Source organism: Antechinus flavipes, chromosome 3 (assembly GCF_016432865.1).
Source record: "Antechinus flavipes isolate AdamAnt ecotype Samford, QLD, Australia chromosome 3, AdamAnt_v2, whole genome shotgun sequence".
Classification (NCBI taxonomy): Eukaryota; Metazoa; Chordata; class Mammalia; order Dasyuromorphia; family Dasyuridae; genus Antechinus; species Antechinus flavipes.
This window is the reverse complement of record NC_067400.1, coordinates 315461706-315474775: the sequence shown is the minus strand read 5'-3', so window position 1 is coordinate 315474775 and position 13070 is coordinate 315461706. Positions and strand designations below refer to the sequence as shown.

Below are 13070 nucleotides of genomic sequence, written 5' to 3'. Positions count from 1 at the left end.
AAAGAAAGAAGATCGGAAGGTTGAAAATGGGAAAGAAGCAATAATAATGATCCATTTGTTTATTTTTTGCTTTTTTTTATTGAACTGTGGAAAAAAGCAAAAAACTCAATTCAATGCTATCACCTCCAAGAAGTCTTTCCTGATTCCTCTTCCCCTCATTGACCTCACAAAGCATTTTATTTTGCAACTCTCTCATTTGTTTGTCATGAAATCATGAATAGTTATTTGTGTTGGCAAAGATAATAAATTTCCTAAGGCCAAAAATTACATCTTACATAAACTTTGTATTTGTCCTAGCCCTTAAGTGAGTGTTGAGCATACAGAAGGATCTGAATTTTTACTGGTTGGGATGAACAGAATAAGGTGGGAGGGGAGCTGGTCTTGTGGCTACTGGCCTATCACAATGAGCAGAAGTCAGCAGTCTTGATGGCTGTCAATTGATCTTCATCAGAATGACATTTAGTGAGCTTTGACCTATTGAAGTAAGGTCTCTTTCCGGATAATGACTCAGCATTTCATGTCTGTTTGACTTAAAGTAACTTTCTGCTGGAAGTTTATAGGTTTGAGCTTAATAAAATTTGGTGCCTTACTAAAAGGTAATAAGAACCAAAATTTGGCTTAGAATATAGTCTTTCTGTATCAAAATAATTATAATAGCTCATATTTATACATAAAACACTTTAAAGTTCTCAAAGTATTTTACAAATATTACCTCATTTGATCCTCAAAACAGCCCTGGGAGGTAAGTACTATTATTATTTCTGTTTTCCAGAGGAGGAAACTGAGGCAGAATTTAAATGACTGCTAATTAGTGTCTAAGGCCAGATTTGAAGTTGGGTCTTCCTGACTCCAGACCTGGCACTCTATCCATTGGGCCACCTAGTATTACTGAGTTTGGTGCTCCCTGTAACCCTGTGACATAGAGATTATTTTTAGGCCCATTATGCAGATGAAAGAACTGAGCTTGTAAGCAGTTAAATGACCTGTTTACACAACTAGTAAATATGTAAGACAGAATTCAAACCCCAGCCTTCTTGATTCCAACTACTTTATCTATTACTTTATGCCTATATCCTTGCTGATATCATAGATATTCTCTTATAATTTGTAATGGATTTCAATTATATTTTGTAAATATGTGATTATACTGAGCCAAATCTACAATTGCAGAATCACTAATTTTAAGTGAGTTTTACTAAAGATGTCAAAAAATAATGCTAAAGCAATAAGCAAAAAGCTATGTAACTTTGATATAATTTTAAGAGTGAAACAGGGAATTATTCCCATAAAAATATTGCCTCTAGGTAGCCTGAAACCACCTTAGCTAACTGAATTCAGCATTAATCAGACAGGCAAGAAATGTTCTTCTGTTATCTGTGAAAAGTGATGTAAAAATGCCAGCACTGAACCCACTGACACATACAATTTACATTCAGAACAGTGCAGAATTCTGCCTTGCTCTTCTCTCCCACTGAACCATGAAGGTCACCTTCAGGCTTCACTAGGAACAGCAAAGAGTGAGCTGGAGCACATTGGAGCCAGGAGCAAACCTGTTTATGAGTCAACAGTGTGATGTGGCAGCCAAAAAACCCAATTTAATCCTAGGCTGTATTAATAGAAATAGAATGCCGGGACAAGATTCCAGTGGCATTCTGCCCCAGTCAGGCCACAGCTAGAATCTTGCATCCATTCCTAAGTGGCACATTGCAGAAAGAATAAGGACAAACAAATATAACTAGGTGGTACCCAAGAAGGTAAGGGCTCTTAACCCTATGACAAGTGAGCATTTATTGAAGGCTTTGGATTTAAATCCAGAGAAGATAAAACTGGACAAGTGAAGAGTGGAGAATAATATCACTGTCTTCAAATATTTGAAGGACTGTCATATAAAAGTACTAGGTAATTCTGTTTGATCCCAGAAAGCAAAAGTAGGGCCAATGTATAGAAGACAAAGGATGGAGAATTTCAGTCCAAGATAAAAAACAAAAAATTCTAAGAGTCCTTAGATTAGTCTTTCAATTGACCAAAAGTGAAATAGATGAGATAATGAGAAAGTCAGTTACTGTCACTGAATGTGGAGGTTGATATTCAGTTATGGGGAATATCAGTGAGGGGATATACACTTTAAACAAGAATAAAATACTTATTTTTTTTCCTATTTTTGCAAGGCAGTTGGAAGTAGTAAATGTTAAGTGTCTGAGATTGGATTTGAACTGAGGTCCTGCCCCATCTAGTTACTTCACTATTCTTCTTCAAAGGGAGAAAAATCTCAGTGTCATTGAAAACATGAAGATAAGGAAACTCCTACCAATATGTGTCAGAGTACAGAGGCTTAGAGAACTTAGCAGAACCCCAAGAGTTAAGTTATTTATTTGTCTTGGGTATGTGTCAGAGGAAGAGGGACCTGAATCTTCCTGGTTCTGAGGCTGGCTATCTACCCATGATGAACACTGCCTCTTAGGCTGCCTTTTAAACATATGAATTTTATGTGAAAACTTATTCCATTTCCTACATTTCCTCTTTATGGGTGAAAAAAGAGTGGAGCTGTGATGAGAGTCTCACCTTCCCTACTGTGGCTGTCACACTCCCAGCCTCCTGTCGGGTTCTGCCAGAGTCATCTCCTCAGAGCTTCAAGCAGAATTGCTGTGGAGCCAAGCACAAAAAAACAACAACAAAAAAAGTGGTTTGGTTTGGCACTTTGCTAGGACTCACACAGAGAGAAGGGGGATGTGACTTTGGCTAGCATTTTATAGGTTTGGTTTGCAGAGCTAAACTTCAGGTAGTCTGCATTTCCCCTTAGTTTGGGGAATTTAGGTTGGAATAAACTGCCACCAAGTGGACGCCTTCACGGTCGAAACGATTAAGCTCATACTGCAGGCAGGATGGACCCAGGCAAATGTCAAAGCTCATTTTCCCCTTTGCAAATCAATGCCTCTTCTATAAAAAGAAGGTTCTCTGCTCCAAGAGTGAAGCAGAACAATAGCTAATTATGATGTTTTAAAAGATGATATACAATCCAACTGCTTTAAAGATTCTCAGATAAGGTGTTGCCCACGCATATGTTAAAATAATGCAAGATTCTATGACAGATGTACCTACAGAGATAACTTTGTTCAACTTACTGACTGTGAGCATCAAGTGAGACAAAAGTCCTGGAAACATATCCTCACCTGAGGGGACTGCCAGTGATATGGAGAAAATCTTGCACAGAGAGAATCCAAATAGAAAATATTAATGAGCTTTTCTAAATACTCTTATTTGGATGTGTCATTCATAAGACTACCTGCAGTAAGCTATGAGATATTATCAAACCTCCTCGGTGAAATCCATTATCACCCACAAGAGATCAGTTGAACAATCTAAACAATAAAATAAGGTGGTGACTAGATTCAGTCCCATAAGAGTTTAAAATGCCTATGATGTGCTAAATACTAGCATATAAAATAAAAATGAAACCCTTCCTGTTCTCAAGGGGCTTATATTCTACTGGATTATGACATACCATTGGGTGGGCAATCTGTTCATTGAACTAATTCATCTTTCTAACATACATGCATGCATTCATACATGCATACATACAAGTAGATATGCATATAGTTGCATACATATACATACAACTCTCTCTTAACATATATACACATGTATATATGCATGCATGTATATAGATAGATTTATCTATCATGGGTAAACACTTCAAATGGATAAGTTCAGTCTAGAATTGAGGCAAGAGAAAGACTCCATTCATACCATTAAGATATTAAAGAACCAAAGAAGTTCCTCCAACACATTCAGTGGTTCTTATATGAGAAATTTATAAAATGCATAGAGAGGTTATTATATACTTTGATAGGAGGAAGCACCCACACTGATGAAACCACAGATCCATTAAATCATGAAACATTAGAATTTAAAACCAGAATTGAAGAAATACATACGCCTAAATACAATTAGGTACCGGATTCATTCAGCTTTAACTAATTTACTCATAGATTCATAGATTTAGACTTGGAAAGCTCTAGTTAAATGTCCTCATTTGACAAATATGGAAACACAGGTCCAAAGTGGTTAGGGAAATTGCTCAACATCACATAAAGCTACCCAGAAACCAGACCTTCTTACAAAGGCTTCAACAGAACTTAACTTTCAAACTCACCTTGAACATTTTCTTTTAATTAAAGTGTGTCCAATACAGATAGAGCTCCATCTCTGGCTACAGTGGTTTAGGACTTCATGATAATCTTCTACCAAAAAGCTTTACAAATGGCTTTTCTCTAGCTTTTAATCCTCACTAGCAAAAGAAACCTTCAATTATCTATCTACAGTTTATAAAAAGAGAAATCGCATTTGTTCTTTTAGCCTTCCAGGAAAGAGCTTGAGAAGAGCAGGGTAGGAGACTTCTGAAGGTAATGCTGATTGCAGTTCCGATCTACAACTTCAGACATAGAGGAAAAAGCATAGGTGTAAAGCTAAGGTTCTTAAAGTATGGTCCAGGACTCCGGAGGACCTCTGAGACCCTTTAAAAGGGTCCTTGAATCAAAATAATTTTCATAATAATAATAGTAATAATACAGTTTAACTTCTAACAATAAATATCAATAGACATAATCCACATAAATAAAAATTTGGAGTAGGTGGGAGAGTTCCTTAATAATTTTTAGGGATGTAAAGGGTTGCTAAACCAAAAAGTTTGAAGATGGATTGTATAGAATAATAAGTGATAGTAGCCACTATCATACACACTTATTAAACAGTTGATAAAAACTGACCAAAGTGGTTTGAGCCAACTGAGTAACAGTAAATGAGAGTTGGACAAAAATCAGATAATCAGATTTAAGATCAGATAGGTCAAATATAGTGGAGAATCATGATCCATAGAGTAGCTCTGAAGATGTGAGTCAGAACAACCTAGGAGAAAAAAAAAAGGAAGACTCATGATGAAAAAGAGGTTGATTAAAAGCTGGACTCATAAGAATACCAGATTTTATCTCAAGAGATCATTAGGAGCAGGTCATGGTGTCCCTCCCCCCCAAACATCCCTGTACTCTAGATTGCTGGATGATTAAATGCTCCCTCCTCTCCAAGGGTCTATGGCACTGTTCTTGACTCTCATTGATTTTCTGAGGCCTTCTTTCTATAGAGAGATGAGGTAGGGAGAAAGAATAATGGATCCCAAATTGTTATAGTTTTTAAAAATTGATTTTCCTTTTCAGTTTATTATTTTTTTTCCATTTGGACAATGTGGTCACCAAAGATGATGGATTAGAATCAGAAAGAAATAAGATATCTTTGTGACAAGACAGACAGGTGGCTGCATCTTGTAAGAAGCTAGGAATATATGACTAGAGAGGAGGAGGAGTGGAGGCGGAGATTTGTGAGTCATCCCCATTGAGGTGATAGTTGAAGCCTTATAAAGGCAGATGAGTTCACAAAGGTAATGACTGAGTGAAGAAATAGAACTGCAGAGACTTGAGGACAAAAGGTTGGTAGATGAAAATCCATGAAAAGGGGATGGAGGATGGGTTGTAAGCAAGAGACCAAAAAGCCTTGGCAGAAAGAGGAAGATTCAATGTCATGAAAACCAAGTGGGAGGAAAGTTTCAAGATCAATAGTTTCAAATGTTTATGGATCAATACCATGAGTACAATTACAGCTCAGATTTTATTTTTATGAAAATTTCTTGCTGCAGCCTGATTTTCTTTAGCTTAGTCTCATTTCTTTAAGTCCTTACACTCCAGTTCTGGGCAAATTCACACCTACCCTAGTAAAATATTGCATTCCAGATTTAAGTCTTTCATGATCATAGATTCAAAGATCTAAAGATTATCTAATTAAACCTCTTAATTTTACAGATTAGTAAACTGAGGCTAAGTCAGGTGACCTGTCCAAACCCACACAGGTAGAAAGCCTCAAAGGTGACATTTGGACATAATTCTTCCAACTGCAAATCTAGAATCTTATCACTGTTTTTTTCTCCTTAGTATTCTAGTCATTCTCTAAAACTCACCTGCCCTTCTCTGAAGTCTTTGGAGACTGTAGTATCAAACACTATAACTGTTTTCTTATATGTTATTTAAAAAAAAAAAACCAAACAACCCTTTTTCAAATCCCCTAGGGAACTGCATGAGTGAATTTATGGGATTGATCAAAGGGCACTATGAGGCAAAGGAAGAAGGATTCCAGCCTGGAGGAGGCAGCCTACACAGTGCCATGACCCCTCATGGGCCAGATGGAAATTGTTTTGAGAAGGCAAGCAAAGCCAAGCTGGAGCCAGAGAGGATTGCAGATGGAACCATGGTAAGCATGTTAGATCCCAGTATTGTCATTCTGAGCCCCAGCTTCATTGTTCATCTCCCGAAAGCCCCGAGATCTTCAATCAATAAATTAAAAAGAACTTCACTGCCTACTGTGTGCCAAATACTCTTAGTGACTGAAAGATACAAATACACAAATGAAGCAATACCTGATCACAGAGTTCATGGGCTCATGTTCCAATGTGTGACAAAAATTTCCCATTCAATTATTAAAGGAGAGAAGAAATGGGACAAAAAATGGCCTCTTTTACCTACTCCAAAAAAAAAAAAAAAAAAAAAAGAAATCAATATGGCAGGGAAAAGGGTCTGTTTCTGACCAGAATAGAAACCATTGATATTTAGATTCACTCTGAGCTCTCAGAACCCAGTGACCATCAGAAGCTTGAGCTAGGACTTACTATTGGCCAATCAGTGAGAGCCAGAGTGATTTGGATTTAAAACATAGTCAAGTAACTCCATTTGAATCTCAATGGCTTTATCAATAGCCAGTTTCCAGAGTTCTATTCCAAAAAATGTATATTCTTTATGACCTCATTCCCAATTTTCAGTTTGTCTGAGGCAGCATTCATTTAATGATTGAGGCTAGGTAAAAAATGAGGCAAAAAATGGCCTCTTTTGCCTACTTAAAAAATAGTAATATGTATATGCACGTATATATGTATATGTATATAACATGCATGTGTGTGTTCTTACACTTAGTTGCCATCCTGTACTCTTTGATTCAGTGACACCAGCCTAATGACCCTTCCATGAACAAGACATTCAATCTGTTGGCTTCTGGCTGTCCTGTATGCCTGAAATTCTTCCTCCTCATCTCTATTTACTGAGCTCCCTTATTTTCTTTAAGTTCCAACTAGAATCTTATCTTTTACTAGAAATCTTTTCTAATACCTCTTAATTCCTGTGTCTTCCTTCTATTAATTATTTCCTTTTATCGAGCATATAGTTGCTTTGTATATATTTGTATGTTATCTCAATCATTAGATTGTAAGCTCTTTGAGGGCGAGGGCTGTCTTTTGTTTCTATAGGGCCAGTACTTGGAACATAATAGGCATTTAATAAATTGTTTATTGATTGATATGTATTTATGTATACTTTATGTATGCTAGATGTATACATATAGTTGTATATATGTGTGTATATACATATACATATTATCTATCTAATACATGTGCAAAGTGAGAGGTTACAGACATTTCTATCTCTTCTCTGTTTTGCCATAGAGTAGAAACACAAGAAGAAATTATCTTATTTTTCCTGCCTTGATCTTGTCTCCCTACTAGGGGAGGAATAAGGCACATTTTCAGACATAAACAATGTAGAAATTTGCATATATATATATATTTATTACAAAGGTTTTCTTTTCTTTTTAAAAATTTTAAATGTTGTGGGGTAAGTGGAAGACAGAAAATAAAAAAGGAAAATAAAATAAAGGAATCAGACAACAAAAATCCTCAAAGATAGGGAGGGAGGGCACAAAGAGGAGGAGAAAGGAAGGGAGTTGTTGCTGATTATGAAGTCTCAAATTAGGAGAGGGTGCTTTTCCTGCTGTGAATCCCAACAAACTGAGATTGTAGATAAGTTGTAGATAAGGTGATAGCAACTGGCTCAGAGATGTGGGTTACATTTTGAGATCATCAAACTGGGAGATCCTTTCCTAGGTCATAGAGTGGATAAGAAATTGATCATGGAGTTAGAAAGATGTCAGTTGAAATTTTGCTTCTAGAATATAATAGTTTCATTTGGACAAGTAATTTAACCACTTTGAGTTTTAGTTTTCTCATTTTTAAAATGGGTATTATAATAATAGCACCTACCTCTCAAGGCAGTTGTGAAGGTCAAATTACATCTATATCTATACATACACATATATTATATATGTATGTATATATGTTTATGTATATATATAGGTATAAATGTATCATATACATATATACACACACATACATACAAATATATATGAGTTCAGTGTTAACTTGATAATTAATGACCAAAAATGACAGATTTTGCAACCTCTGTTAACTCTCCAAATACCAAAGAGCAATATGAACAGGTTACAAGCAAAAAATTTTCTTTATTCTTTTGGGAAAGAAAAATTAGTCATGGGTCAGGGCCTCTTGTAGTAGGAGAAGCAGAGGGGCTAAACCATGATTTCTATATCTGTGACTACATAAAGAATCAAACAGCGTAGTATCACAGCAGTGGTGGGGCAAAGCAGCCATAGTGAGACAAGTTTGTACAATGACAAGTTCAGGGCTTCATATTTGGGACTGAGCTCATGGACTATCAGTTCCATAATTTAATTGCAGCAGCATTCATCCAGAAGATGAGCGTAAGGAATTGTTGTTACATCAACCTCTGTGTACAGCTTACTTTCTAGGCCCTAGCTCTAAAAATCAAGAGATGAAAAAGAGAAAGATGAAAAGAGAGGGATGATACTGGATCCTGACAGTATATATGTGTATTTATATATGTAATTATATATATTTATGTCTTTGTAAATTTTAAAGTGCTATATAATTGTTCATATTATTATGCCATACATAATGATAGGATATATAGCTGTGGTAATCTGGTGGTCTATTGTAAAGAAATCATAGTTTAACAAATCATTCAACCTATTGCTAAAATCCCTCAGGCCCTAGAAAAACCGCCTTTTGTCTCTAGTAGGACAGGAATAAGATCCAAACATTTTAAAATGCTTGAGTCTTAAAAGAATATGAAACTTTCCCCAGATTAAATTATGAGCTCCACTAGCTACCCCACCTTTATTTGGTGAATGAAGGGAGAAGGCAAACTAATGCTAAATTAAAGGCCTTTTTGAACTTCCTTTCTCCTCCCCATGGCCCTAAGCACTTAGTCTTTCCAAGTCTCTTCTCTCCCTGCTTTTTTTAGAACAAAGTAAATTCCCAGGACCAGGGCTATAGTGAGGCAAAATGATACCTCTCAACTATATTTTTGAAGCAGGAAGAGTCCAGAAGCTCCAGCCTCATCAAAGCCTGAGCTAATGAACCACATTTTCATCTGTATTACTTTTTCTTTTTCATCTGGCATAAAAGGAAACCAATTGGCTCTTAAAATCTGTTCTGCATTTCCTATATACTGTGCTCTGACTATTCAATTGGAATTAAGTGTAGTAGTAGGCTGCTTTCTTTGGTTTTATTATATTTTTTCAGGTAGAGTCTACTGACTATAATATTTAAGTATATTCTAAATCATATACAAATTAATTTTTTAAAAAGAATAGAACAATAAGTTAAATGCTACCTAATGTTCAAAAATAACAATAAGCCTTGCTAGACAACATTTTCACTCTACAAATGAACTGAGTCATGAAACTATCATTAGGATTTTTTTTTCCAGAGGCACTTGGGGTTAAGTGACTTTCTCAGGGTCACACAGCTAGGAAGTGTTAAGTGTCTGAGACCAGATTTGAACTCAGGTCCTCCTGGCTTAGGGCTGGTGCTCTATCTACTGCACTACCTAAGATTTAGATTTTGAGCTAAACCCAAACTCAGGACCAAGGTAAGTAGATGAAAACTATATAGTCCTAGAATGTCAAATCTGGATGAATTTAAACCCAAATTTAGGGTTTAAATTCAAGGTAGGTACGGCCAGGGTAGGTAGATGAAACCTAGGGAGCTCCAGAATATCAAAACTGGGCCTTGACATCATTTAGCTATCTATGGACATCACAAGCTCATAGGTATCAAGTTAAAAAGGACTTTTAGAGGCCATTAAGTCTAAGCCTCCTCCCTCTTTTTACAAATGTGGAAACTGAGGCTACACACTTGCTCAGGCAAGTAGCTAATAAGTGTCTGACTCTGGATTTGAATCCCTATCTTTGTCACTCCAGGGGCATTGTCCACTGAATGGTGCTCCTCATTTTCCAGATGGCCAGAGAAGGGAAAGTAACTTTCCCAAAATCCTATTGCTAGAGAATATTAGAGCTAGGATTTGAGTCCTAGTCCAGTGCTTCCTTTATAGTGCCTCAGGGTATTTGTGGTCTATGTGGAATAATCTGAGGGACTCCATAAAGTGACAGGTATAGGGGTATGCTTGTAAATGCTTAACAACCAGCTCTGGTGGAGGGGAGGGAAATGTAAATAGGAAACATTTTCAAGTTTAAACTTCATCATTAACATTTTCTTCATCATTTTCTTAATTCTAGACATCCAACCAAACAATAAATGAAGCTCTAATTTATTCTAAAGTGTTAAATGCTCACACTGCCATTTTATTTATTTATTGATAATTGTTTTATTTTTTCTGTTTATACATTATACTAACTTTATTAATAGACTTTTTTTGTGAATCATGTTGAGAGAGAAAAATCAGAACAAAAGGGAAAAACCACGAGAGAAAAAAACAGAAAAAAAAAAGTGATACTGAAAATTTAACAATTGGCTCAGCCTTTCAAGCTGGTTCTATCATACCCGAGTTTATGTCCCATTTCCCTCCTCAAGTTTACAAGGATATCTGAATTCCTACCATTTAAGTCATTCCCTTAGATTCTTTGTCTATACTTGAGAAAGATAACACAATTACCCTGAGCACCTATGACAATAATTAGCTGTCATTTATCAGACATAAGAGAGATAAAAAAAAAAAATAGGACAAAGGAAAGACATTTTTAGAGGGTAAATTCTCAGAAAAGGGAACATAATGGAGTACCCTAGGTAACTGGGAGTTAGCAGAAAGGTACTGAATATGTAAAGGGAGGGAAGGGTCAAGATTAGTGGCCAATATATTATTTTAAGGTTCTCCTAGCCTTGGGGCAGCTGCAGTAGATACAGTACTGTGACTGGAGTCAGCAAAACTCATCTTCCGAGTTCAAATCCAGCCTCAGACATTTACAACTGTGTAAATCTGGGATACTTAACCCTATTTGCCTCAGTTCCCTCATCTGTAAAATGAGTTGGAGAAGGAAATGGCAGACTCCTCCAGAATCTTTGCCAAGAAAACCCCAATTAATATCATGTTAGAGTAAGACTGAACAACAATGAACTAACTTAACTTCGTCTCCCTCACTTTAGAATTCAGGGTTTGCTCAAGACTAAAGTTGTCATTTGTAGTTTTCCTTCCACCCAACCACACAACACACAGTGAAATACCTAGTAAAATGTCCTTCTTTCCAGAGATTCTTAAATTTTGTGTCATGGTCCCCTTTGGCTCCTAAAGCTGAAGGATCCCTTTTCGAAATAATGACTAGTTGTCTCTATTCAAAATCAAAGGAGATGCTAAATTTCAGTGAGGGATTATTGAAAATAAAGAGGGGATTTTGTTTTGGCCATTTAAGTTCATGGTTAAGAATCCCTCCTTTAGACAACAAACTGGCTGATATTAGCTAGGTGGTACAGGGACAAGAGCAGAGGTGTCAAACCCATCATCATAGGCTGCAGTGATAGCATGAACCAGATGAAAATGTAATTGGGAAATATTTAACAAAATAAATAAAAATACAATAGAACATGAATAACATTAATATGTGGTTTTCTAAGTCAATATGAAGCCTTCAGGGATCCTTATACATGGTTTAGTGGACCTTGTTTTTATTTGAGCTTGATACTACTGGGCTACAGCATTGAACCAGGAGTCAAGAACACCTCAATTCAAAACCTGAAACACTTACTAGCTATCCTAGGTAAATCCTAAGTAAATCATTTATTCTCTACCTCAGTTTTTTTAACCTGTAAAATTGGATTAACAACAGCATCTACATCCCAGGATAATTTTGATAATAAAAATGAGATAATAACTGCAAAGTACTTTGCAAATCTTAAAATGTTATTTTATTATTTATTTATGCCTCAGAATTTCATTGTCTCCACCCTTGTGTCTAACCACCCCCTCTCCCTTTTTATCCATTTCTACCAGGCATTTATGTTTGAGTCTTCACTCAGTTTGGCTGTCACCAAGTGGGGTCTCAAGACATGCAACTGTTTGGATGGGAACTATTACAAGTGTTGGGAAAACCTACGAAGTCACTTCACGCCCAAGCTCAGAAACCCCACTGGTCATAAATGAGCTGGAAGAGTTCATGTTTAGAGCCCTTCTTGGAAAAGTTAGGGTCTCTGCATATAGTCGTAGAAACCTGTAATTGGTAAAAATAATTACCCATCCTTGCATGGAAATTAGTGCAAAAATGTATTGCAAGTGACATTACTGTAAGCTTAATTACCCAATAAAGACCTACCTGCAGTATATGGAAATAACAAACCTCAAGGCCAGAATGTGGACAATCACAGGATGATAGGAAGTTTTGTCTGAAGAGAAAAGCAGAAATCTAGCAGGAATCTTTCAAATCTGGGCCGAATATACAAGGCAGGTGATGGTAGTTATGGGTGCACAGCTAGGAGGAGTGGTATACTCACAAATTTTTGATGGGCAAGTTCTGGGGTGGGATGGATGCACACACAACATTTTAAGTTTAATCTAAATTGTTAACACATTATCTATTGCTTTGAATCTAGATAATCAGCAAAACAACAAATCAAGTCCTGGTTTGTAGCATTTATAGATTTCCAAAGTATAAAAAGACTTAACACTGAAAATTTAAGAAGTTGACTCTAGCACATCCCTGGCTAGGAGAGTATTTTTCCAATGATTGATGTGAAGCTAAAACTGAAGCTATGATCTAGGAATTGATCCAATCAGGGATAAGACAGGTTAGGCAAAAATTTTTAAGGAGAAGCACAATTGGCAGCAGCTGGGAAGGTCCCAATCAATGGGAAACCATGGGATCTTAAGACTCAGGTA

The 13070-nt window shown here is 36.4% G+C and overlaps 1 protein-coding gene across 1 annotated transcript in view; it reads left to right on the top strand.

Moving 5' to 3' along the window:
• The window catches only part of HGD (homogentisate 1,2-dioxygenase), an 84356-nt gene extending 71826 nt beyond the window's left edge, over nucleotides 1-12530 (top strand). Inside the window, exons 13-14 of the mRNA XM_051985362.1 lie at nucleotides 6113-6294; nucleotides 12189-12530. Of these exons, the coding sequence (XP_051841322.1) occupies nucleotides 6113-6294; nucleotides 12189-12338 (332 nt within the window). The 3' untranslated portion in view covers nucleotides 12339-12530. The remainder of the gene's footprint in view (nucleotides 1-6112; nucleotides 6295-12188) is intronic.
• Nucleotides 12531-13070: the final 540 nt, after the last annotated feature.